Source organism: Struthio camelus, chromosome 2 (genome assembly GCF_040807025.1).
Source record: "Struthio camelus isolate bStrCam1 chromosome 2, bStrCam1.hap1, whole genome shotgun sequence".
NCBI classification, from domain to species: Eukaryota; Metazoa; Chordata; class Aves; order Struthioniformes; family Struthionidae; genus Struthio; species Struthio camelus.
In genome coordinates this window covers 124,208,089-124,235,432 of record NC_090943.1, presented here as the reverse complement: position 1 = coordinate 124,235,432, position 27,344 = coordinate 124,208,089, and the positions used below count along the sequence as shown (strand labels likewise).

Genomic DNA, 27,344 nt, shown 5'->3' with positions numbered 1-27,344 from the left:
AGGCGCCTGGAAAAGGTGGCGCTCGAACCAGAAAAAAGAAATTAAAATAATAATAAACCCAAAACACCACAACACAACCTAAAAATCCGGCTGCAAAGCAGCAGGTTTCGCCCTTTTATCACCGCCCTGTAATCCTCAAACCGGTCCGGCGCACTCTCCCCCTCCCGCCTCGCGGCCGGCGGTGCGCGGGGCTTGCGCGCTCGCCGCCAAGGGCGCCCCGTGCGCGCAGCGGAAGGAGGAAAAGCCGAGGGCCGCGGAGGGAGGCGGCCGCGCCCGGTCAGGCCGCGCAAGGCAGCGCCTTTCCTTGAGCGTCTCCGCGCCCCACCGCGCACACCCGGCGCCGAGGCGGGACGGGGCGGAGTGCGGGGGGGGGGGGGCGCGTACGACACCGAGGGGAGGGGAATAAAAGCTCCTCGGCCGCGCCGGGGAGGTGGGAGGGCAAAGACGAAGGGAGGGAGGGCGGGGTGTCCTAGCGCCGTGCCCGGGACAAGCATTAGCCCCAAAAAAAAAAAAAAAAAAAAAAAAAGCAATTAAAGTCCCCACTGCTGCGCCCGGTCCCACCCTCCCCACTGGCCGCCTCCCTGGCAGACGGGAGGGGACACAGGGAGACGGAGTTAAGCAGAGACACGCAACCTCCGCCTCTTTCGGCACCGCCACCGGGCAACTCGCTCGCCGCGGCAGCACCGACGGCGGCGGCGGCGGCTCCCCCCCCCCCCCTCCCGCGCAGCCCCGCACGCCATGGCCCCCGCAGCCCCCCGCGGCCCACGCCTCTTCCTCGGCCTCCTGGTGAGTGAGCGAGCGGGCGGGGGGGTGAGGGGGCTCCGCGGTGCGGTGCGGTGCGGGGGGCCGGGGACGGCGGTGCGCTGCGGCGCGGCGCGGAGCAGTGCGGAGCGGGCTGGCCGCTGTCGGGGGTGCGCGGCCCAGCGGCAGGGACGGCAGCGATGGGCAGCGCTTCTCATGCACGCTGTGATTTTGTTGTTAACCGCGGTGCTTAACCTAGAGAAGTGCTATTTTGGGGGGTAGGGGGGGTGGGGAAGGATGTCTACCTCCTTATTAGCTTTTTCCCTCGCAAGGGTCCGCTCCCAGCGCAGCGAGTGGTGCTGCGTTTGGGCTGCTCCGACCTGCAAGTGCAGGAGTAGCCGAAAGGCGGGATAATAGTGACAAAAACTGAAGTGAACGTCCGGTGCCAGCGTGTGAAGAGGAGCGCGTCCCTGGCGGGGAAGTGTGATTAACCCGAGTAGTCGGGTTGGGGCTGTTGGGGCTGCAAGTAGCTTGGAGATGGCTTAGGCGGTAGGACAAAGTTGGTTAGTTTTTAGGTTATTTTGGGAGACTAAGTTTAGGTTAGTTTTTGGACTGTACGGTGAGATTAAGTACAGGTGGACATACGCTACCGTTGTAAAAGCCGGATCTGTTTATTCATTCAAAAAATGAGTCTGTTGTCTGTTTCCCCCACAGTTGTCCCTTTTTCCATGAGAACAGTTGCATGCGTTGAGTAGCAAGCTCCTCTGAAAGGGTTAGCTGTGTATTGAACAAATCCAAAGATTTTCATTGATGTGCATTTACTATATTTATATTTGTGTATAATTATCAGCTACACAAAATCCATTGTCGGGGAGAGCGGGAGAGTTCTCTTTTTTTTTTTTAGTGGATGAGTGAAAGTCATTTGTCTTTCGTTTCTTACCGCCTTTCTTCCCCATAGTCATTGCATTCACAGAAAGAGGACAGATGATAGTTTGAGCCTGGAAGAAAAATGCTCAGTAGGGTTGAAGCATGAATTTATTATTTTTATATTCATTAGATATGTACATTTTAATGAGAATGGTACTGTTCCAGACACACTTTGCGTGCCTCCGTTTGCCAGGTTATTCATAATAAAACCCAAAGAAACCCAAGCTGAGTTTACTCATTCACTTAATTAAAAAAAGAAGAAGAAATTCATCTTGGTAGTAACAAAAAAAGAGCTGCTCAAGTGCCTTCTTTGTATACAGTGAAAGGACATAGCAAGTTATTTTTGTGTGGCATATCTTTATATTCATGGGTAACTACCCTTTACATTTGTTTAACTCTTCAGTAGCTCTTCGTACTGACATCAGACTGGTGTGATGTCAATATTTCAAAATGTCATTGATTCTGAAAATGATTCTTAGAACAGTGTAACAAGATTATACAATTTTAATATTCAGACATTAATACAGCATCTTTCAGGAGAGAGTGTTTTATTAAATATCTCTTAATAAGAAAAATGTCAATTATATTAAGACGTATGAGCGGATATTAAAAAGGTGTTTTATATATACATATTTTTATATTTGTATACATGTAAAAAAAGAACAGCTTTTATGGTACAGACATGGCATTTTAATTGTTTTAATGCAATGATTGCATTTCACATTTAAAATTAATCTTTTTAGCTGATTATACATTTTCTAAAGGTTGCTAACTTCTTAAATATTGTAAAATATATTTATTTAAATATTTTCTTAATTCTTCCACTTTCAGCATTTCCATTAACTATTTGCTTCTTTATATCTTCAATCTGAAAGATACGTGCAAAATAAAGATGACATTCCTTTTTGCTAGACTTTCATTCTGAAAGAACAAATGTATTTAAAAGCATGAATACATGTATTTAAATTTCTTTATTTCTTGGTTTAATTGGCTGGGTAATTTTTGGATTACAGTTTTAAGCATATGGATAAAAACTAGGCAAGATGTATACAGTTTGAGGTGAGGACTAAATTACTTTATGCCAAAGAACACCTTTGTACCTCCGGATGCTTGCTTTTGTGAAAAAAAGAGTTCTTATCTGCTACTCAGTTAATGCATCATTTGAATTTTGAGGAGGACCATTTTGTAACTGGTTATATGGGAGTGGGTTGCTGTCATACACAATGTTTTATTTTAGTCATATCTAATTGCTGAAGCTAGATTTAACTAGTTTGTTGGGAATGTACTTTGAAGATGCAAAGTGATATGCGTGTGCAAGTGTTGTCATGTGATTTTAATGAGACACTTGTCCTTTTAATGTTACCCATTGCTGCAATTCCATCAAACTGAGTTATGAAGAGTTGAGTCCAAGAGTATGACCAAGAATGCTATTAGATGAAGTGTACGGTGAAGCTGTTTTTGTTTCCAAGTACAGAAAAGTAATAGTGTATGTGAAATCTTCTAGTCAAAAGGAACTCTTGCTGTGGATGTCAAAGCCATGAGCTTAGAAAAACCCACAAGCCATGGGCAGATCCAGGAGCATTAGTCAGATCTTGTTTCCATTCTGAAGCTTTGTATGCTATGCTGCATATTTCCTGTCTTTTTAGCGCTTTCTGCACCTTTTCACTGGTTTGTCTTAAAAAAAAAAAAAAAGGAACAAAGTACAAGCAGCTTCAGCAATTGTAATTATTAAAGTTAAAATAATAAAGTTAAAAACTCCCTGTTTTTTAAATTTGTTTTCTAGGTACTGAGTTTGTGCTGTGAAGCCTGCAAGAAAGTAGTTTTTCACGTTCCATCTGAACTAGAGGCTGGCACGTTAGTTGGCAGAGGTGAGAAACTGCAAGACGCCCATCTTAACAATACACCATTACACCTTTTCTGGAGATGGAGACTCTCTTTTTTTTTTTCATATGGAATGTATGGCTGACTGGACAGCCAGTTAAACAGCTGGATCAGCCTTTTTTATGGAGGATACGCCCTGTATTTGTTACAGATTTGAACACTGGCTTTGCGCGTCCATTTGATTTTTGCATAAACAACTACTGTCAGCTTTCAGCACGGATTTTGAAACTAAAATAACAGAGTTCAGGTTAATGTTTTCAAAGTTTGGAGTCTAGGGATTAGTAGTTAGGTAAGTGGCTTCCAAAAGTGCACCCAGAACCCACAGAGTCCTATGAAGAAGTCAGTAAGTCATTTGGATAATGGAAAAGGAAAAAAGAAAACCCGTACAGCCGAAGCACCCAGAAGCTTCTGCTCTGTGACCTGCCTGGAATACAGATGTGACTTCTCAGCTGTCCTGGGGGGACGAGCTGCAAAGGCGTCCCGCACGCACAGCCAGCGCAGGGTGTGTGCCGTCTGGCTGGACGCACTGCCTCCATTTAGCCTAGTTAGTAGGTGACGGGGAGGAATGGGAGAGACCAGAGAACACCTCTCTCTCCTTTTTCCTCAGACCAGCCTTTGAAAGGTAGCTTTTAAAGGTGTGGCGCTGGAGCTGCTGCAGAGGTGTGTAGGGCCGCAGAGGTGCTTTATACCAGTCCCCCGGCAACAGAGGAGTATGTGACAAATCTGCAGTCCTAATCCAAATTTCCACAGAAGGAACAAATGCAGTAGATTTGTAATTAGTCACAAGTGCTCAGAAAGTCTGTCTTTAACATTGACCTTACTGTTAAATTGTACAATGAAAGGTTGATACAGCTTTTTGAGTGTTTTATATGCTCTCAGAGACATTACTATTCCCCTGTTTAAATAAGTTGAATTTGATTTATTTGAAAAAAAAAAAAAAACCCTTCAAGTTATTATGATGCTATGGAAGAAATAACACTGAGTTTACACTTAAAAAAATTTTTTTTACAACATTTAACAAGTCCTTTATAGCTTGAATGATGTTCCTTAAGCATTTATTGAGAAGGGTTAATATATTTTGCATTGATATAAGGGGCCATAGCTTCATAGTAAAATAAGTCAGGATTTTCCCAGTTGTTGTAAGGTTTTATATATTCCTGACTTATGCAACATATATGAAAGACTGTGAAGAAAAAGATGCCACAGAGCTATGGAGTACTGAACATAGTGTTGACTCACATAACCATCAAAACCAAAATCTTTATTCTGGTATTTTTGGAAATGCAGTACTGTAATGTATAGCAGCCAGAGACATCCTTAAATGAAAAGGTGATAATTCTCTTCAGTACTAAATTGTCTCTGTAAAGATTGACAAGCAAGAAGTCACTGCTGCAGTACTCTAGAAACTCTATGAGCTGTTTAAATGAGCAGTTAAAAGGAGGACGTAAAAAGGGGCAGGAGAAAGTAATCTTTAAAATCGTGCTTCCCATCTGTTCTTACACTCTTAAAAGACAAATGAAATTTGTTTTATCAAAAATATCATCTGCATTTATGCAGTATAATTTTGAATCTACTCAGGTCTTTGGGAGCTTTGCCATTGGCTTTTGTGGAGGAGGACCCCATCCACTGTCATATCATTGAAGGATTATTGGCGCAAACTAGTACATAATAATTTTTATTTTATAACTTTTTGATAAAAAATGCTATTTGATTTTGTAATGTATTAAGGAAAAAAAATATCTGATTTTGAGAAGACGACACTGATACCTCCGTGTCCTCTGCAAGGATCTTTTATCCAGAGTTTAGATCTCTGAACTTTGTCTTTTTCAGGGTGGCAAATCATTCTACTTAGGGCTGCAGTCTGTTGCCGTTCATTATGGTTATCTTGATTTTGCTTTTTCTCCACATTTGGTGCAGAATTACTCACTGATGAACCAGTTTGAATAAAGTGCATTAATGTTTATTTTAGCCACAAATGATAAGAAATATAGTAAAAACACAAGAAGCGTGCTGAGCTTACCTGTATATTGTGACAACTACATGAGTTCCTATTATGTACATATTAAAAATCTGTCAGTCATTTGTTCCAGAGTTGGTCTATAACTCTCCTATCAATCGACCTTATAGTTTAAACGCCTTTGTTGTCCCAGGTCTTCTAAATCGCCTCGTCAGTACTTTTCTCCTGAGGGCAAAACTTCCAAGAAGTAATATCTCCATTGGGAATTTGCATTAATCAATCATCTGTATTGTTTTTATGGGCCATGGAGTGCAAGATAAATGTAATATCTCCTGATGCCATAATGCATGCTTCTATGATGTTTTTTACTTTTAAACATATTAGTTAATGTCTGATGCATCAAGAATTTCTCCAGTATAATAGTATCTTTTTCAAAGATACACATGAAGGACCTGTATCCTTTGGGAAACAGCCTTTATTATACACAGCAGTGGAAATCAATGTAAACTTTGTCAAACCTGGGAGTATAAATGGGTTCTAGAACCTATATGTGTTATATTTAAATATAAAATGACCAAATTCTTAAAAAATCCTTGTGTCAGTAAACATCAGTTTAAGTTTTAATCAGGAAAATAATTTTCAATTTTATGAGGGGTCTTTCTTGGATGTTATTGTTTCATCATTTGAATTATTGTCTGAATATTTTTTCTTACAGTTAATTTGAAAGAATGCCTACAGTCTGCAGAATTGATCAGTTCCAGTGATCCAGTCTTCAAAATTCTGGAAGATGGTTCCGTGTATACAACATCTGTTGTTTCTTTGTCTTCTGAGAAAAAGACTTTTACCATATTACTTGAAGACATTCAAGAACATGTAGAAAAGAGAATAAATGTTAACTTGGTAGCAGATGAAAAAAAGGTAGGCTTCTAATTTCAAGATACCTTATTTATTTGGATAGTGTCTTACAGAGTATACTTGGTGTTGGATAACTAGCTGAGTTTTGGAGTTGAAATAATCAGGCACACCACTCTGCTACAGAATATATTTTTATTTAGCGATCCTTGGTTACTCTGTGTGGGTTAAGTCATTAGACTTCCTTTCTGGAACGGGAGATGCTAACAAGGAGCTTAACCAGGAATGTCAAGAATCCTAAAAGCAGTGTTTGATGCATGAAGGCAAATTTTATTGGCAGGAAGTATTACAATGAATGAAAAAACTTTAAAAATCCTATAACAGGTATAATCAGCAATGAGGATTGTGAAAAGCACGTGGTCAGTAGGAAAACTGGAGAGGGGAAAAAAGAAGCTGGAAAAAGAGAGACGGTAATTAAGCGAGAATATACACAGTTAAGAGTTTATAGGTTGATTTTTTTCCGTTTTCTATGTTCTGGATTCAGACACAGAAGACAAGGCATGCTAGAGATACAGTTCTCAAGCGAACCAAAAGGACGTGGGGCCCTATTCCTTCTGTTATGATGGAGAACTCACTTGGACCTTTTCCTCTACAAATCCAGCAGGTATATTTTATATAGATACTAATTTTATGGCACAAACTATCTTCCTGTGTGACCTGTGTGATAAAATTTAAGTTGTTATTTACGGGTTAAGACACAAGTTTTATCAAGAAAATGAAAACTCTTCATTAGCAAAGAATTCGAAACTCGCAGAAGCTATTTTTTGGCAAAGTTTTTGTTTTTGTTTTTGTTTTTAAGGAAAGGGAATACCCCATATTCATTTGCACTGAAACCATCTTTCCAAACTTTATAAAGGAAATCTGTGAGGCAGCTGGAAGAACAGAAGTGGCCTCTACTGAATTCTGCACTGATGCCATTTCTCCTTTTATACCTCTGTCTCATTCTATCCTGTTCACTGTCCTTCCTGTGATCTTGTAGCAGGAGTAACATGTGCTCATAGTAGTTTGGAAGAACTGCAAATGGGCAAGAGTTGTAAAAAGAGAGACATACTACCAGAAGAGAGAGTTCTTTGACTGGCAATTCAGTGAAGGGCATAAGTCAAACAAACAAGCAAGCAAGCAAACAATCAAACAAAAAACAACCCAAAGCGTAGTCTAGAAAAAGTTCTCGTAGACTCGGGGGAGCAGGGGTGGGTCTTGCCTACGTGTCTATGTCCTTTCTGGATCTCGAGGTCTAAACCTGTCATGTTAAGACTGAGTATGGCCTATATTATTAGGAAAAATACTCTATGTAAGAAAATAAGTAGGTATGAAAGAGAAATGCAAGAACTAAAGCTGTCATAGATCCATCTAACCTTTACTAGATTACAGAGTGGCTAGTAGAAGATGTGTAGAGGCAAGTGTAATAACAGAGTCTGTACAGAGTAATTATTCTCCTACTAATCTTATCAGGCTAACTTCTGGCAATCAGTAGATAAGGAAAGTATTTGGGGGGAGGGGGAGTGTTTAAATAAATAACTGCTAATGCTACCTCCATGGTGCTTGTTGTGAGATGCAGAGACGATCTGAACTGGCATATCCCTGGACTATATTATAGATTTTTTCATTTATCTTTTTATTTACTTTAGTTCTCTTCACTAGGTTACAAACCACTCAAACTCTCTGAGTGCATCAAAAAAAAAAAAAAACTCTCTTAAACAGAAACAGAAATAATAAGCCATCTTTACCTGAATGTGCCTTGATACATGCAGCATTCTAGAGAGATTATATTTCAAAATTAAATGTATTTTTTCATGCACATTCTTATTTCTTTAATTGTTCAGTGGCACTAAACATTTCTGAGTTTGAAATGGATTAATCACCTCTTCTCATGCACGAACATTAAAAAGGAAAGCAATCACAAGACGAGCTGTTCTCCTGTTCTATGAAGTTTAAGCTGCTAAAGAACTAGAAGTAAATCAAGTTTTGTTTTTGTTTTTGTTTTTTGAAGTGTTGTAGTAAATGTGATCATGAAATGGGGAAAATTTTATTAGAATGAGGCTGCTCTTTTTCCTTGGACTTAAAAATTCATTCTTTATAGGTCCAGTCAGATACAGCTCAGAACTATACCATTTATTATTCTGCACATGGACCAGGAATTGATCAAGATCCAAAGGGTTTGTTTTACATAGAAAGAGAAACTGGAAATATCTTTGCTACTCGTGCAGTAGACCGTGAACAGTATGCAAGCTTTCAGGTACAGGCCTAAACTGTATGTATAAATAATTGCTTGTGTCTTTTATTTCTGCCATGCATCTATTTCAAAGCTGGGTTACAGTGGAGATGGGGAGCAGACAAGATCTGGAGTCAGATATCTGCTGACTGCTTTGGTGTTCTGGTCTCTGGTGTTTTGGTAGTGGAGAGATGAAATCAGTGACACAAAGAAATAGCTAGTCATCTAGATCTTGAGAGTGGTTTTGCTTCTCACTGGTTAGATTCTAATTCCAATGTAACTGGAATGAAATACCAGAAGAAGTATTTCTTTGGGAAGAGTTTGAAGTAATCCCAGAGTTTTTCAGGGAAAGGCTAAAAAGGTCTGGAGAAGACCAAAATCACAGTAAAATCCAGTCAGCTATGTTTTTTGAGCTTCCTTTTCTCAAGCTGTTTGGTTTTAGTGTTTCAGTAACAGGGTGCACTGCTCTCTCTAGTGGCTGAGAAGAGTAAGAAAACAGTTAGTAGGAGTAAACTATTGCTTCTGAATAGTTGCTTCTAAATAGTTAGGCGCGTAATTTCCAATACCTATTAATGCATTTTATTAGGTTATGTTGTAATGGGCAGATAGTCTTTCCATTGTTTCTGCTTTTGTTCTGAATAGCAATGCTTGCGTATAGACGTCACTGCACAGAAAATCTTTGGTAATGCTCAGGTTACTTCATCTATGCTTGGCAATACTGTGTTTGAGAAACTTGAAAAAGCTGTTTGATAGAGTTGGGGAAAAATGGAAAATAATGCAAATACTTTTAGTGGGTAGAATGGAGAGGGGAAAGGTTGAGAAGCAGTTAAAGTTTTTATATTTGTTGTCGTCATATCAGTCGCTTCCTCTTCTGTGTGGCCAAAGAGCCTGTTTCCATACCAAATGCACCTAGCACGTTGCCCCAACGAAAAAAATACTGGTCACTTAGAAGACTGAGTCCCAGCAATGACTTGAGGTCTCAGAGTTTCCCTTCAGGCTGAACAATAGAATAAAGTGTAGTAGCTGCAAAAGACTTACGACAGACATGAGCTAGATTAGTTCCTAGTGAATGCTTCCTGGAGTTGAGAAGGACATGCTTGGCACACTGTATTTCGTTTTGTTGACTTCTCCTCCACTGAGTTAAAAATGCAGTAGTACTTCATGGTGCCTCAGAATGAAGAGCTACAGAATTTCTGTTTTACAGATCATTTGCTTTGCAACCACTCCTGATGGATATTCACCAGAGAAACCACTTAAGCATATAATCAAGATAGAGGATGATAATGACAACGCCCCATATTTTAATTCGAGTGTTCAGGAGTTTTGTGTCCCTGAAAATTCCAAACCTGGTAAGAACAATTTTAAATCAGTAAACATGGAGAGCATTGTTCAGTTCAGTTATGTACGAGTATGATTAGGAGTAATCCTATCGTTTACTCAATTTCAGTGGAGTGTCCTAAGGATTATTTCTTTACAGCAAAGGGTGAATTTTCAAAGAGGATGTCAAAGTTTCTTATTAGTTAGAAATTCCAAAACTCCATCTCAGTAATAGTGAACAATATTGCACAAATAGAAATTTTCAAAAGCTGAGATGCCTCAGCATTCTTAAAATAGTGTAAGAACTTCAGAACGCTGTTTTGTTTTGTTTTGTTTTATCCAAAATCCCCTGTTTCCATAAAATGTTTTGATTGACAAAACAGCAGCTTCTAAAAGATTAATTTCCTAAGCAACTAAACTGGCAACACTTTTGATTAAACTTAGACTGTGTCCAAACTGATTAAACAAGGTTGGACTTTTTCCTGGGATGGAAAAAAGGTAACAATACATAAAGGCTTCCTTCTGCCCAGACCTGTAAGAGGAGATTTGCCTATTACAGACTTCATGCGTCAGTATAACAAAGGACAAAAGCAGGAACAAAGACAGGCAGGGAGAAAGGTGGAACCCAGAGAATAAAGAATGCTAAAGCCCTGGTTCACCCTTCTCTCCCATCTCCTAGACTAGGAGTACAGTGAGCGTTTTCCAAAAAAGGGAGCAAAGTGTCTTAACGCTCACCCCAAAATAACAGTCACTTTTCATTCTCTGAGCTGTTGTACTTTTTACCAGGTGAGTTTATGGGTTTAAAGTGAAATTTTCTTCCAAAACTGCTCAGGCTAGGGATGAAGGATTGTAGCAGTCCCTGAGAGATAGAACTGTAATTTGAACCACGTCAGACATCACTGAACACCCCGTCTGACCCCACAACTCCTTTTCAGCTGTGTTTAGGGTTTTCAGAAGTCACTGTCAAAAATACTAATTGAGGTCTAAACTTTTAATGTTTCTTTTGATTATTCTTCCTATTCATCTGACAGCTGCAATAGTTACAGTTTTGTTTGAAAAGGAGGAAAAAAAAGCCCAGAGGATTAAAATAGAGAATTTTACTGTATTTTCAGTACTATTTACTGTGTTCTCAGTACTATTTTCATTTAGAACTAACTAGTAGAGAAGCTATTTTCATGTGTCTAAGATAATAATGCATATTCAAATAATTTTTGTTTATTTACTCATTTTCTGGAACTTAAAATCTCTGTATTGTGTTCACAGGTATAGAAGTTGGAAAAATGATTGCAGAAGACAAAGATGAACCTTTGACTCTACATACTGCATTAAAATATCGCATTGTGTCACAAACTCCAACAGTAACCCCAGTATTCAGTATACATAGTGACACAGGTGTCATTAGTGTGTTATCACCACAGCTGGACAGAGAGGTGATTTTTACCTGAAGCATTTAGCTACTCCTTGCAATTCTTTGATCTGCTGCTCACAGATAGCTTCCTAATGCTGAATTCCTGGCACAGGGAATCACCAGATAAAACTTTCTGGTTACTCTTTCAATTACTCTCTGTAGGGAGCTCCTGAAGCTTTCCAGGGGGACCTGTATTCTGTCCAAAAGAGTTTCAGGGCAGATCCACCATATTCGAGCTAACCTGGGTGTGGGACCTCTAGCTGCTCTCCCGTTTGACACCTAACAGCTCTCTCTGGATTTCTCTTTTTCTGTGGTTCATGAATGCTGTGAGCTACTGTCACCGCCTAATGCAGCTCAATTGGAGGTGCTCCCTGCTTCTTGTTACAGGGAAGGTCAGCCAACTGTTCTTGAAGCGATGAGCCAGCTTGATTTCAATAGAAGTATCTCTAATATGTAAAACCTAAAGAGTAATATAACATTACCTAAAATTAAAACACAAACAATTTGTCAAATAATTTTCAAGTACAGAAGGTACAAAGCAGAGTTGGTTTAAGTTTTTATTTTACTTGTTTTTTTGGGGGGAGGAGGTAATGTCATCTGATAAATTGTTTGTACTAGAAAAAATATCAGGCATACATAATTAAAAATAGTATTTCTGGTATATGACAGTTATTCTAGAAACGAAACACTGCTGCGTGCACATCTTTTTCTAGGTTAAAAGTATTTATGTTCTGTAATACTTATTTTGCTTCGTGGCTGAAAATCTGCAGTAGAGGTGTGTCCCTGCACTTGCAGGTATATTGCCCAGCTTCTTTAGCAAGAGAAGCGTGCTGTGGCTGAGTATCACCATTACTGCAGAAACAATCGCAGTGACTGCAGAGAAAAGGAAAGCCTGAAAAACGAGTCCACTACCTGTCTAAATTTTAAAGATAAACATCTGAAGTAGAACAGGAGAATTCTTTCCTCCACCCAAGTAACCTAATGTTAGTTCCAGGGACTGAGAGCTAGAATTAATGTCTGAATTCGCAAACTCCCACTTTTTGTGTCCCCTCCCTCCTTCCTCCCTTAGGTTGTTCAGGTATTACTAAGGCTAAAAAAAGTATTGTGCTGTTGTGACTCAAATTACTGATTTAAGTGGGCTGCTTATCAGTGATCCTGTTTGAACTGATAAGAACACTGACTCTTTCTGTGCTGGACCCTGCCAAATGGCAGGCCTTGCCTTGTCACATTTAGCCCAGACAAAGACTGATCACTGGAGCTTTTCTGGTTATCCGCACTGAAATAAAAGACAAAGGGGAAGTAAAACTTGACAAAAAGCAGCCATGATCTGAGGCATCTTAAAGCCAGCTGGAAGCCCAAAGAATAGTTTCCCACTGCAAATGATGCTGGAGGGAGATGGATAGCAGATGAAGGTGTGTCATTATGTCTTCCAAAACTTAGGGTGTTGGAAAACTAAGGTGTCTGTGGATGTTGCAAAAAGCTTTATTTGATATAGGACATGGCTTACACATCGCTAATAGATTCTGAACTCAGCGCTGCTTAGCCAGCAAAAATATTCTGCTGACTTTCCTTTTGGACCTATAGGGAAAAAGCCCCCAAACTGTTTTATTTTGTAGGAAACAATGCTGAATTTGGAACAGAGTTAGGGTACAGAAGAAGTAAAGCATTTAGTTCTACTCTTGTGTGTGACTATGCCGTTAAAAAAAGTAAAAAGTCAAACTTCTGTATGTTTTTATTCTTCTTAGCTGGTATCCAAATATATTTTATTAGTTGAAGTAAGAGATATGGCAGGTCAGCCCTTTGGTTTGTGCAGTACGGGAACAGCTGTCATTACAATTGAAGATACAAATGACAACGCACCATCCTTTAAACATGTGCAAGTAAGTCTTCATAAATTGCGTATGAGTAAAAGGTAAAGAAATGACTGTTATTATCCCCTTTCCAATTTCCCCACAGGCAGTCCCTCAGATATGAAGCCTAATGTCCTCCATACTGCCAGTATGACTTCTTTTATAGATATTTGAGATTGCCGTATTGGTTGCTCCGTTGTTTGACAATTAGACCCATCTGGTGTATATTAGGCGTTTTCAGTCATTTACCTTAAGACTATTGCGTGGAAGCTAGTATGATCCATTCACGACTCCTGCTGCAGTGCATAATCTTAGAAATCTGATAACCCGTATTTAGGTGGGGGAAAGATTCATTACTAAGCCTGTCCAGGGCCTCATTGGCTTTGATCAGCTTTGGCTACTTCTGTGTTGCATATGAAAATGTGTTAGTGTCAATGAAGGAGATGCACCATTTTTTACCACGATTTTCTTTGCTATCCCAACTTTTTTATTCCCATACAGAAATACTATTTGAACAACTTTTATATATATGCACATATATATATATATATATATATAAATTTAAAAAATTTACCCCATCACCTTTTCTAGCTCTCTGTTTGATCACGTTGTAAACACATTAACATCTATAGCTGAAGTAACTCAGGAATGTTGCTAGTTTGCCCTTCTAGGAGGAGAATTTCAGACTTAATTTTGTCCCTGAGAGGTTTAGAGAGTAAAAGAGAGATGAGATTCCAGCTGTGCTCACAGGAAAGGGTTGCCGTTTAGGAGATACGGGAGGAGTGGGGCAAATACACTAATGCATTATAACAAAATAGCTCATTACACCAGCTTGGTAAATTGGCCCTTTGGGTTTAAGTAGTCTCATTTAAATATAGTATTCCTTCACTCCTGCATTGTACTATTGTGGAGTAGTATTCTCTGACTTAAATCAGTATTTTCTTTTGATATTTTAAGTATGAAGCACAAGTGGAAGAAAACAGAGTGAATGTAGAAATACTGAGAATTTCTGTTGCTGATCTTGATGAACCTGGTTCTCTTGGCTCACGAGCTGTATTTGAAATTATAAGAGGAAATGATGACCGCTCCTTTGAAATTACAACAGACCGAAACACAAATGAAGGAGTTCTGTGTGTTGTTAAGGTAAGTTACAATGAGAATGCCGGAGGAAAAATTGCGTGTCTTGGGGGTGTCACTTTTAAAACCAATAACATAAAGCTCATTTTTATTCAATGAATATCTCCAACTATCAGGGAAATTATATCTTCTGACCAAATTGAACTCTATGTTGAAGCAGATGGCAAAGTGTACTGTAAATCAGGCCTGCGTGTGATATGCAGTTTGGACAAAAGTTGCATAACTCATCTTCCAGACTACTACTAATTTTGTGTGTGCAGGATTTCAGGAATTATCTTCATTTTATCATTCCAGAGGAGCATTTTAGGCTGGTTCCACAGTTGTTCAGACTTAGGGATGTAACTGAGGATTGTTTCCTGTCTGAATTTGTAATTGAAACGTTGAGTGCGGCCAAAGAAGGAGTGATGGGCGCCTCCTCCAGTCTTGTTCTTTCTGTGAGCTGATTACGCTTATCAACTCAGCATAAAACTCTTCAAGTTTTCTTTTGCAGGGTGATGACTTTAGGTTTGTTTTTCTCGGGTGCAGAGGAGTCCACATACATACACATAAGATTATGTATAAGTTTAGGTACTTGTCACACTTGGTACTTTATAGATATTAGAAGAAAGGACCACTGTACTTGTACTTTGGCATGTCCCTTAGCCTCTTACTATCTCATTATCTGTCAAAATTGTGCAATAACAGATGTCTTCTAAGGAGCAGAGAAGTTTAATATTAAAATGTGAAGATTCAAAACACAACAATCTAGAGAGATACTGGTTAAATTTGAGTTTTATTTAAAGTCTTGTTGCCGGTAGTCATTTTTTAAATAAAGCTTTTCTAAAGCTATGTGCAGGGTGTACTAACCCAGCTGCATATTTAGTGTAGCTCTCTAGCATACTGGAGAGTATTATTTATAGGATATAAATAGCTCTATTAATGACATACGATGTCCTTGGAGAAGGTGTCTTAAGACTACCTTTATAGATACTTACTGATCAGCCCCATAGGTTCAGGCACATTTGCAATCATGTAGTTTCACTGCGAAATAAATGCAGGTGATAACAAGAAGTGTGATTGACTTGTACTAAAAAGAAGGTATTCATAAGCTAAAATTATGGTCAGCTAGATTCGGAAGGAGAAAATCCCCTGCCACATTTAATTCTTATAACAGCTATATGGGTAATTCACTAGCAGACAGTTATTAATCTAAAATTGTACTGTGGTGCTACTTACCTTATTAGGGATAGCTCCTTAGATTCTTTTCTTTGACTAAGTTAGAACTTAATGTTTTATCTGAAAATCGTGTCCCTTTACCGTGTCTCAGGGTGGACACTCCAGAAGAATAGATTATTTATTTTGTAAATAAATGTGATACTGTACAATTTTGCCCATTTAATACTTGTTTTGAGAAAACAATACTAACTTTTGTATTGATTTGAAGAAAAAAAATCTATTTTACAGGGACTGGATTATGAAAACTCCAGGCAAAGGATCCTTGTGATTACTGTCAACAATGAGGCACCTTACGTGTTAGCACCACATTCAAGACAGCTTGCCCAGAGCACCAGTACCGTTACAGTGAAAGTCATAGACGTTGATGAGGGGCCTGTATTCAAACCCTGTTTTCTCAGCCTGGAGGTTAAAGAATGTGAGCAGATGGGGACACATATTGGGAGATATTTAGCAGAAGATCCAGAAACTGGGAATGGTGAAGACATATGGTATGAAACAATGTTATTTTACTAGTTTATTTGGAGTACAGCATGAGGGGGAAATAGTTATTGATACTCTATGTATGTGTATGTGTATACATGCGTGTGTGTACGTGCGTGCTTATAAATACAAATATCCAGATCTATATATGTGTGTGTGTGTGTGTGTGTGTGTGTTATGTGTGTGTGTACCTATTTGTTTGTGTGTTGATTTGTTTAAGATCTTTTCCTACACAACAAAATTATTCTTAACAGCTACCGGATAGCACCTGGCCAATGTAATTGGATTAACATAGGTGAAAAAACAGGCGAAATCAGAACTAGTAAGGTCTTGGACCGAGATGTGGGAGAAATGAGACGAGGTCAATGCAATATTACAGTCCTTGCAATAGACAGAAGTAAGTACCGAATGTTCTCAGTATCCTTTGTGGTCTATAAAAGATGTGCATAAGCAAATGGAATACAGGAACAGCTATACAGGGTCAGACCAGAGGCCTGCTTCATCCAGCATTATACCCTCAGATTGTACTCTATATCAAATGTCTAAGGAATAGTATACAGCCAGGCAAACATTTAAGAAATGGGAGGAAATTCTCAATTTTCCCCTCATAATTCAGAGTTATATTTCTAAAAGACATCTACGCCAATTTAAAATGCTCTATTAAATTAAAATCCAGAGATATTGCTGTTGCATTTACTTACTGAATTATTTTTTGTAAGTGATAGAACCTGGCTGCCCTGAAGCTGACAACACTGGAAGTAGTGTTACATATTTAGTAGTGATACATATGTATCTGAAAAATTATACATATAATTTTTCAGATACAAAGTTCTTACTCTTGCAACTGTCCTACTGTTTTCTCTCTATTTGACTTCTTGCTGTCTTCCTTTTAGAAACGTGTAAGTTAATTGAACCTCTAGTAATAGGGGTTTTCATTGCTATATGTTAACATGTTCATACTCATCCTCAGCAGTTTAGGTTTTGCAATAGTGTTATATATTGCTCAGGTGATAAGCTCTTACAAATTCTGTTCATCATAGGGAAGGGTTGGACATCAAGTTCTCTCTCTAAAATAGGCTTTGGTTCTAACTTAACATTAGTGAGCTTCTGTTCTTTCTGATTGCTTCAGGTATATGTATTTACCTCCTATTTTAGGAGGAGACATAGTTTAGGCAAGATGATTAAATGTACCTTTCACTCTCCAAATGCTAAATGTAGCAAATCCGTCATCAAGGAAAAATGTAAGAAATACAGCTCACACTTTTAACTCTAAAATTTTTAATGTCTTACATTAAAAAGGAAAAATAGGTTACCTTTATTAATCCCATGGTAGCATTTGGCCCTTATCTGCTAAAATATCAGTGGGAATACATTGCAGACCTTTTGAAGTTGCTTTATAGCTAAAAATTCTAAATCTGTGGTGTTACGTGACTTTTTACAAAGCTTGCATATTAAACATGTTATGAATTTGAATTGTTCAGAGCTTTTATTGTATATGAAGAACATACAATATATGCCTCTGCAATCAGATATCTCTAGAGAAAGTTTTAGAAAGTAGACTTGATGTAATTTCATTGATATGCATTTGTAAGTATTGTATATATTCCTATATCAGAAAAAATCAAATTAGAAGGAAGAGCTTGTTCAGTTCTCGCATGTAGACGTTAATTACGTAGTATGTTCCACTGCTGAATCCTAGTACCACATGGTGACTCAGAGGGAAAAGAACAAAAAGAATCATATGTCTGAAAGAAATTCATGTTCATGAACAGTGGCATAGGAAAGGGAAAGAGAGGGTAGAGGAATTGTTATTTACTTTCTCCTTCCAGGAGTAAAAAGGCTCGAGATCTTCCTTTTCTGCTTTTGAGTCTCTATCTGACCTAGCATCTCTTTCTGCTGACTTGCGGGCTTCTTCTATTAGAAAAATATCTGTCCTCTCACAGATAGACATGCTTAACAAAGTATATTTCATGTGCATACAGAATATGGAGCTTTCTTCCTTTGTGGTACTCTTTCCATTCATTTAGTTTTGACCAGATTAAAGTGCTGCGTATGAATAATATTCAAAGCAAGTCAAAAAGAAACTGGTGTATGTGAACTTGAACTGCCTAAAAAGATGTACTATACCTTAGAAGATGTGATAATTCTGATATTTTTTTCCATGCAAATTTGTTAGGTAAAATCATCCTGCCTATCTCATGCGCAGGAGCAGCAGAACTTGCAGCTGCAGATTCGTTGCTATCATCTGCTCTGTCTTTCCTGTTGTGTCCCTCCTGTGCCCACAGTTCCACAGTTTCCTTGATGATAGCACATGCATAGGAGGAAACCAACTGCAACGGTTTCTTCTTTGTCCCTGGATCAGACTAATTCCTCCCCATACTCCCCACTTTCTGATTTTGATTCCATATAACTGTTTCTAACCAAACGATCCATTATATGATCAGGCAAGCAAAGAGAAGGACTCCGTAGGAGCAAGGAGAGAGCTATGAAAATTCCCTCTCTGCTTTTAACTAAATCAGTAGCTGCTTTCCCCCTTACTTTTAAATTTAGGTATGGCAATTGATTGTATTTGATTCTGAAACATAAGAGCAGAAATAAGGAAAATAATGCACATTATAAGTAAGCACTAAAGCAGATATTTTTATCTCACAGATGGCAAAACAGGTACTGGAACTGTTCAAGTTATCATCAAGCCTGGGAACAAAAATTACCCACGAATCACTAAAACCGAGTATGTAATGTGCAGAGACAGAAAACCGATCTGCCTGACTGCACAGGATGCTGATGAGTCTCCTTTCAGCGTGCCTTTTGTGTATAATGTGGCTGACCGTAGCTTGTCTGCCTCTTGGAAGGTAACCCGACATAACGGTATGTTCAACTGAATCCTGTTGCACTTTTTAAAAGTAGTAATAGCTTCCATGGCAAGTGGCATTCTTGCATCTTTGCAGTAAGACAATTAGGCTGTGCTTCAACTGTTTACTGCAGTAACAAGTAGTAATTTTTACTGAGCTTCATTTACCTCAAAAGCTGGCTTACGTGTTTCAGGTCCGCTCTCTTAAGTCCCTCTTGTTTTTCATTTGCTGTACACGGGAACTAGAGTAGATAAAGGGGAAACAGCCAAAGCGTTCTGTGTCTTAAAAGGTTGGGGTTTGAAATAATTTGCTTCCAGAAGCTAGCAAGGTGGCACTATTGGCATCGGAAGGGCAATGTAACAAAATAGCATCAGCACCTCTGGAAAAGAAAGTATACATTCTTAACTTCAGAGGAATTTAAGAATGCAATGACTATGGTGCCGAAGGAAAAAAAATATATATATTTTTAGGCTGCTATTATGAGAAAGGACTAGGAAACTGAAACATGACCTAAAATTGATCAGAGATGGCCTAAAAAAAATCTTGGCTTTTTTTTGTTTCTCAGTACTGTTGACATTCAGCCCATTTTAGCTGCAGCTGAGTTGGGTGAAAACATTGCCACCTTACACAGTATATTTATGCTAATTTTGATAATCTTGATGATAGAAGCAGATAAAGAATTTACTACAAAAAGACTCACTCTTCCCTAAGATTTACTGATGTGAAATGTCATAGATGACAGTGGTTTCCTCTGATGACGTCATCAAGAACCAAAATACATTTACTACTCTGTTGTCAAACCTGAAGAGGGTCTGATTATGAAGTGGGACTTCATGACAAAAATTCATTAATAAAAGGCAAAGGGAAGCAACGTCTGAGAGCAAGGACCATCTGGAATTTTCAAGGTTTATGTTAGGCAAATTGAAAAAAATATTTCAGAAGGGACATGCAGTTTCAGATACCTGAACAAAAAACAACCATTACATTCATCAATGGCCATCTTGTAGATATTTTTACAAATAATTTCTTTCACCCTTTAAAACGCATGCTTAGTAATCATTGCTACTAGCAGACTAAATGCATTTCATTTCACATTGAGTATAGCAACTCCTATGCTAAGGGATGGAAGAGGGGTTAATTTGTTTTCGGATTAATTATTCCAATCAGACCATAAGAAATCCTTTAATAATTATCAGTTCAGTTGATAGTCTTCACTAGTAAACACGAATAGTTTAATTTACCATCATGAACCGAATCAACTTCAGAGTTTCAAATCACATATTTTCAGAAGGCTATATAGGTTTTACTTTCAATTCTAACATTTGAAAGGGTGTTGAAATAGGACTTGGAAGACTATAAATCCTTCCGAATACTTATTTGCTTACTACTTGTAGTTTACTGTTAGCACTTTAAAGGTAGCTTTAAACTAGCTAAATGGATTTGGTAGCAGTATACCTATACCAGAATAGAAGAGTGTGCTTGTAGTGACAATTGTATAGGTATATCTCATATCAAGGATAAAATCTAGTTGTGTAGTTTTGCACAGAATCTCTCTCTTCCTTTCTAGTACCTGATGATACTTTTTGGACTGCTGGAAATTGACTGGGATAACAAGTGGAAGGGGACAGGGGAGTTGCAATTATTTTTAACAGTGGATCTCTTTTTGTCTTTTTTGCAGATAAATCAGCATATCTTTCACCAAAGGGTGACATTCCGTTTGGAAAGTACATTATTCCTGTAAGTGTGTCTGATAATGGAGGAAAGCAAGGAATCAGTTCTATAACAGTTAATTACTGTAATTGTGATACTCCAAGTGATTGCATTGAAGACGGTAACGTTCCCCCTCGTGATCTTCCAAGAGCTGACCCAAATGTTACTCTTGGTGTATGGGCCATCCTTGCAATGATCTTAGGATCACTGTTACTGCTGTGTAAGTATACTTTTCCAATATGAAATGCAAAGCATTTATTTTGAAATAAGCTGAGAGAGCTCAGTTTGAATTTGACTCAAGAATTCAGGCTCTTATGTAGCCCTCATCACTGACATAATGCACCTATTCTATTTGTATTGGCATCACATGCTTCCTGCTCTTGCTCTGTCCTTGTGGCTTAGTTACCATATGTGGATTTTGTTTATTCTTTTAAGTACATTTTATGTAAGATGTTCCATGTGTTCAGGTAAGCAAGGCCAAAAAAGTGCATTCCGCATTCTGTAGGAATGCTGAAATCTATTTCCTAGAGCTTTTTGGTGATCCTTCATATTTCATGGACTAAAACATTGAGACTGAGGCACTGGATTTAATAATAAATTTTACAAGAGCCAGCGTAGTATTTGAGGACAGGCTGAATAGTTCCACAGTAGACCATACTGTTAAATACATTTTACAATAGTTTACAAATTAGTTGCCTATGACATAATTTGACATCTGCTTATCAATAAATGAAAAATGTTTTACATACAACCTTCGTGTAGAGGTAAGACATTACTTTCTTCACCTGGATTTTGTCTTTATATTATTCAATTTTACAGTCTTGGAGTGTTTTCAAAAGGGAAGCATGCATTTCTTTTAGAGAAGCCAAGCTGCATTTTAGAGGAAAGAAGTAGCTCAAGAATATAGTGAAAGCTCTGTTTACTATTTGAAAAAATGAGTGAAAAAACTGATATTTTTAGAAACAAATGATTGTTTTAATCATGCTTGATGCTTAAGCATTTGAGAAGACTAATACGACAAAATTCATTATCAAGTAGGTATCATTATGAGATAAAGTTCATAGTATCTTCCTCACTTACTTCTTCTCTGTAGTAATTCTGATTACAATTTGTGGCTGTTGTGGCTCTGGGGTAATGCACAGACAAGTGACCGATGATTGTGCCAATCACAATTTAATCATTTCAAATACGGAAGCTCCAGGAGAAGAAGTGATGGTGAGTTACCTATTTATTTCAATGTCGAAACATGTAATTAAGATACCCACAGCATTTCAGTTTGAATACTAGCCCATGAACATTTGCAAATATATGATTTAGTAAAGGAAGTAAGCAATAGAAAGCAGGGATCATTAGATATGCTTTGTCCATTTAAAAAGAATTTGAAAACTCTGCTTTAGACAGAGTTAGTACAAAACCCTATTCCCAGTTGCTTATAACTCTTCCAAACTTTAGCTGTTTGGGTTGGAAGTTTTAGGTGGATATTTAAATTATTTCAGTCATTTTCAACAATGAGATCGCATGGGAATTTACTATTTTGCCCATGTTAAGTATGTGCTTATGGCAAAGCACTATCATTACTTTTCCTTGGAGAAGGAATATTAAATTTAGCAGATCATTTTTGTAGACATGACAGGTACAATTTCTGTCTTCCTCCTAAAAAAATGATCAATAAGTTGATTTTTGAGCCAGGAAAAGCATATCTGAACAGTCCATGTACAGTAAATATATTCTTGATTATGGCAACTAAATCATTGAGATTTTGAGATTCCATCTGCCATGAATATAGTCCAGCCCAGAACTACATGCATGCACTAGGACTTATCTCTTCAGATACTTCCCCTTCTCCTCCCCATTCCACCCCAAAAAATTAAAATGAGGAGATTACACTAAAAATCATTAAGTTTACTTCCCTCTGAAAACGAAGAGAGCTATCTCAGTGCTGATAAATGTCAAATTTCTGGTTGCCTGTGAAGCATAACTTAGTACCCTTATAAACTGGTATGTAGTCTTTATTTATGTGATCCCTTAGTAGTTTTCCCATGTTTGACTGAGCGTGCAGGCTCAACATGTGATGAAACAGAACAAAGCTTACACTTGTAACCTGTGTATCTGACTTACAGGATTACAGGTAGTTGACTTTGCAAACCAAACATTATTTTTATGTGATGTCTTATGTGATACTCCATTGTTGTTGCATCTTATATAATATCTAAACGTGGGATTTTTTTCCTTTTATCATGGTAACCTTTTCTAAGGATCAGTGATTGATCTTTATACACACAGCACTGAGATAGATTTTTGTACAAAATGTCATATAGCAAAAATTGAGACTTTTCAATTTTAAGTACTAACAGTCCCTGGTTTGCTTATCCTTTTGAATTAAAAAATATGTCTTTTTTAGGATCATAGTATAATTCCTTTACAAAATGCGAATGATCACGGAGGATACGGAGTAAAAACAGGCGATCAACAAACATTTGAAATGGTCAAAGGAAAAGGGCATACCCTGGAATCCGTCAAGGGAGCTGGACACCAGACACTGGGATCAGTCAAAGAAGGAGGAGGACAGCCTGTGATGGATACGTGTAGATATTCCTACTCAGAATGGCAAAATTTCACACATCCTCGCTTAGGTGAAGTAAGTATTCTGATACTGTTCTCCTGGAGTCTGTATTATGATTGAAGTATGCAACCTTTTCAAGGAAGAGGTCATGCATTTGGGTAGAAAGCTTTTCTCCCTTTTTCTTACTTGTTCCCCTAACTCCCATTTGGAATATCCCCCTTTAGGTAAAAAATCACCCTTCATCTGTTTTAGACACAGGCAGAAATGACTTTCTTTGCTTGGCTTAAATTCTAAGCAGTATACTATTTTTTCATTTAGAATGCTTTAATTTAGAATAATTACTTCACTCAAGTTTTTGTTTTTGTTTTTTTTGAGAATGTCTATTTGCTTTTATTCTAACTGCTTTCTTTGTACTAATTTAAGACTTACCTTGGCAATAGCGTTAGGAAAGTATGCAGAGCATTAGCAGTGTTTACACCATGCTTTGGAGATCAAAAACTCTTTACTACTTTCCTGACTAGTTAAGTGTAAATTAGACTTAATTTCAAGTGGATTTAAGTTGTTTGACAGGTTATTTAAAAAGGTTCTTCCTCTATTACTGTTACATACATGATTCATAGAAATAATGTCTTTATTAAATACTTACATTTTATAGTCTGAATGATATAGACCAATCATGTGCATTTTTTGTATGTAGGAATCCATTAGAGGACACACTCTGATTAAAAATTAATCAATGAAAGGTAAATCAAAGAAATTATTTTTCTGCAATATGTTTAGGATAACAATTTAAGAAAATAATAAGATGTGTTCTCTTCCTATGCAGAAGGTGCACCTATGCAGGCAGGATGAAGAACAGAAACATTCTGAAGATTATCTGCTTTCATATAACTATGAAGGAAAAGGATCTTTGGCTGGTTCTGTAGGCTGCTGCAGTGATCAGCATGAAGAAGAGGCACTTGACTTCTTAGATCAGCTGGAACCCAAGTTTAGGACGCTAGCAGAAACATGTGTAAAAAGATAAATGTGCCTTTCAAAGTGCTGAAAAAACTGTAAATTAAAGTGGCTGTCATACTTTTGTGATATTAGATATTTTGGAATTGAACACAACAGATTCTTCCATTACGTTCTTTCTTGGGGAGAGGTTTATCAAGATTAATTTAGAGTTGTGAGAGTGTAAGTAACTCTTCCTTTACATTTACAATAGATTTTGTTCTCTCTACTAGACACATTCCATCAAAAACGAGGGAGTCAAGACTTCTTTTTTTTCTTTAAACTGTGTTAATATAGTAATGCTAGTTTCTACTTAGATTACATTTCCTATTCTTTATGATTACTTAAAATGCAAAACTTAGTGTTTTCCTTTTAACTAATTATCCAGCTTGAAAAGTTTTTTGTATTTGGCTTTGGAGAAGGAAAGCTTTTTCACTCACTGTCTCTTTGTTTTCTTTTCATTCTGTGGAAATAAAACTAAAAATATTACTGGTGAATATCAAATACCTTGTTAATTTCTAACATATATGAGCTGAGATACAAAATAGTTTTTCATTTTTCACATAAAATAAAAAATACTGATGACTGCGTTATAAAACTTTATATTTTGATTGAAGACTGCGTTATAAAACTTTATATTTTGATTGAAAACTAAATATATATATTGTATATATGTAAAATAATATTCAAAAATATATTTTTCTCCTAATGGGTTACCACCCATCAAACTTGCTATCCTAAGGGATTTATGGCATCAGCACACAGGGTATCAGCATTGTATGCGAGTATATATTTTTCTTTTAAGGAAATAAGACATTAAAAAAATCAGGAATAGGGGTAACTGTTGTACTTAAATGAATGCAAGACAAATCTCATGTTTACTTAAGTTTGTACCTCAGTTGCTTGTGAATTTTAACATAATACCTTTACAGCAATGATGAATATTGCCAAGACTTTTGTCCAGCATAGCTACCACTGCCTTTTTGACTTGTCCTGTTAGGAACTTCACTAAACTGCTTCTTTCTGTAAGTAGAACTGACAGAAAACACAGCCCAAATAGACTGAGCATAGACCACGTTAATAACATGTTTTAAAGCTTTGTTTGAGATGCAAAAATTAATGAAAAAATACACTGGGGCAAATTGTCTGTTTTGTGCATGTTGTGTGGTGGTTGTAGAGGTATGCACTTACACAGTTCTTCAGCAGAAATTATCTGAATCCTATTTGTATTTTACTAGATTAAGCATAAGCATACATATACACCACACCCACCCACCCACCCACCCACCCACACACCCACACACACACACACACACACACACCCACACACAGGGAGATTTTTTTTAAATTTACTATAGCTAATGATCTATAAAAGGAATTTTAGTAATAAAAGTGAAGGGTCACATTGCTCTGAATTTCAGTGCACAACTGCTGCTGACTTCTGGTGATGGCAGTTAGTTCAATGCACAGCTTACAGCCACGGAAAAACCCATGACAGTATAAAAATCTGCTGAAGTTATAAAACAGCACTTTTAAAATCTTTATGCATCTCACATTGTAAGTGGGCTTCAGAATATTTCTAATAGGAACTAGCTGTGGTTGATAATCTTCAGAGACCAACACTAAATGTATTTTAATCTATCATTTGAAAGTAGTGGTGAATTCATCCTACACTAAATCCACTGCCAGAGTTAAAAGTGACAGTCACCAGCAGCTAAGTATTAGATGAGAACCAAGGTAGTATGAACTTATTTTATTACTATAAATAAATGCTAACACCACGCTTATGGATGCTACTCTTCCTTATCACTAACATAAATGAGGTTTGCTGTACATGGAAAGGCCAGATCTGAGCCTAGTAAAAGTTAGGATAGCTCTGCTGATGCAAATCAGCTGTGCTGACTTTATACTGGGTGAAGATCTGCCCCCTAGTGATCTCCATGTTTCCTTCTGGCTTGTATGTTTATCTTTAGTTTTTGGCTATAGCCTTTTTAAGGTAATGCTTTTTCTCCTCTTTTTATGTTTTTTTTTTTTTTAATTATATTACACTCCTATAGTTCAGAAGAACCTGGGGTAAAAACAGAATGTACTCTTTTGAAATTTGAGGGAGGAGAGAAGGGCCTGAGAGAAACGTTTAGAAATATGGTTTCTTTCCTCAAAAAAATATAATAGTAGTACTGTTCAAAAAAAAGACCAAAGTTGTTTGTTTTTTTAATGTAATTGGTTTTGCTTTAAGCCATTTTAAGTAGATGGTTGCCAAATTTCCACTCTCGGGTTAAAATAATAATTTATTGAAAGCAAAATAATGTTTTCCACTCTAATTTTCATTCAAATTATATGCTTTAATTTTTTTTTTCTTTTACATTTCAAAGAACATACACAGGTAACAAATTAGTTAGTTACTTTCATTTTTTCCAATTTCTTTTTTTTAATGAAGCACAAATTTGGTATCAATTCTATTTCTTTCTGTTTTTTAAAAAAATAAAGTTGAATAACTGAACCAGCTACTTCTGTAAAACCAAGAGTAGAAAGACAATAGAAATGCATTGAAAAATGAACTATAAAACATTTGCAGTGTATCTTCTAATCATGCGAATGACAGTTTTGTATAAAGCATTAAAGTTTACAAATACCTAAGTATCAAATAACACATTTGTATAAAGCATACAAATAAAATATTTCAAAATATATAAATCACTGATTGTTACTGTCTTGAATCATCTTAAAAATTGTGAAGATTTGTTCTCTTCAACTAGGTCATTTCCAAATGTCTAGTTGTGTAAACATCATCTTAACAATATGCCTTAGGTATGATTTGTACAATAGTGAGTAATAAAATTTTTGCAAAATAAAAGGATCTTCTACAAGAACTGTTCATTTCTTGTACATGAGCTAGTTTATGAAGATAAACCTGCTTGTTTGTGAAGCGTGTTGGACTTTTAAGTTTTAAAATGCTTTTAGGATGTTATACTACTGTAGCACTAGGACTGTTTGTCCTTGCAGCGTGTGCAATGGTGAGTTTTAGGTGAAGTTTTACAACACAATATGGTCAGTTGCCTGTGGAGCTTCCCTGATGCTTGTAAAATGATCACGGAACATTTTATGAGTTCCAAGATCTTAAAAGTGCAAAGTGTTACTCTGTCATCTCCCTGATCAATTGTGTAACTGCATAGTAAATTTGCAAAGCTG

At 37.4% G+C, this 27,344-nt stretch overlaps 1 protein-coding gene across 2 annotated transcripts; it reads left to right on the top strand.

The window, feature by feature from the left end:
- The first annotated feature begins 424 nt into the window (after nucleotides 1-424).
- Nucleotides 425-27,012, top strand: DSC1 (desmocollin 1). Of its 2 annotated transcripts, XM_068932429.1 has the most exons (17): nucleotides 433-786; nucleotides 3,452-3,536; nucleotides 6,222-6,424; nucleotides 6,903-7,022; nucleotides 8,499-8,654; nucleotides 9,835-9,979; nucleotides 11,211-11,377; nucleotides 13,101-13,235; nucleotides 14,163-14,348; nucleotides 15,786-16,045; nucleotides 16,292-16,434; nucleotides 18,690-18,905; nucleotides 20,568-20,819; nucleotides 21,693-21,814; nucleotides 23,001-23,237; nucleotides 23,860-23,905; nucleotides 23,989-25,266. In XM_068932429.1, the coding sequence occupies exons 1-16, from the start codon at nucleotides 739-741 to the stop codon at nucleotides 23,893-23,895; spliced, it is 2,511 nt and encodes an 836-aa protein (XP_068788530.1). In that variant the 5' UTR covers nucleotides 433-738; the 3' UTR covers nucleotides 23,896-23,905; nucleotides 23,989-25,266. The 2 variants fall into 2 exon arrangements, with proteins under 2 accessions (XP_068788528.1, XP_068788530.1); XM_068932427.1 differs by lacking the exon at nucleotides 23,860-23,905 and having other exon boundaries at nucleotides 425-786; nucleotides 23,989-27,012.
- The last annotated feature ends 332 nt before the right edge of the window (nucleotides 27,013-27,344 follow it).

Bases quoted from the DNA above. Each gene is read 5' to 3' on its own strand.
- DSC1 (XM_068932427.1), top strand. From the start codon at position 739: ATGGCCCCCGCAGCCCCCCGCGGCCCACGCCTCTTCCTCGGCCTCCTG. The intron at 16,046-16,291 runs GTATGAAACAAT...TATTCTTAACAG, and splicing joins GGGAATGGTGAAGACATATG to CTACCGGATAGCACCTGGCC. The intron at 20,820-21,692 runs GTAAGTATACTT...TCTTCTCTGTAG, and splicing joins AGGATCACTGTTACTGCTGT to TAATTCTGATTACAATTTGT.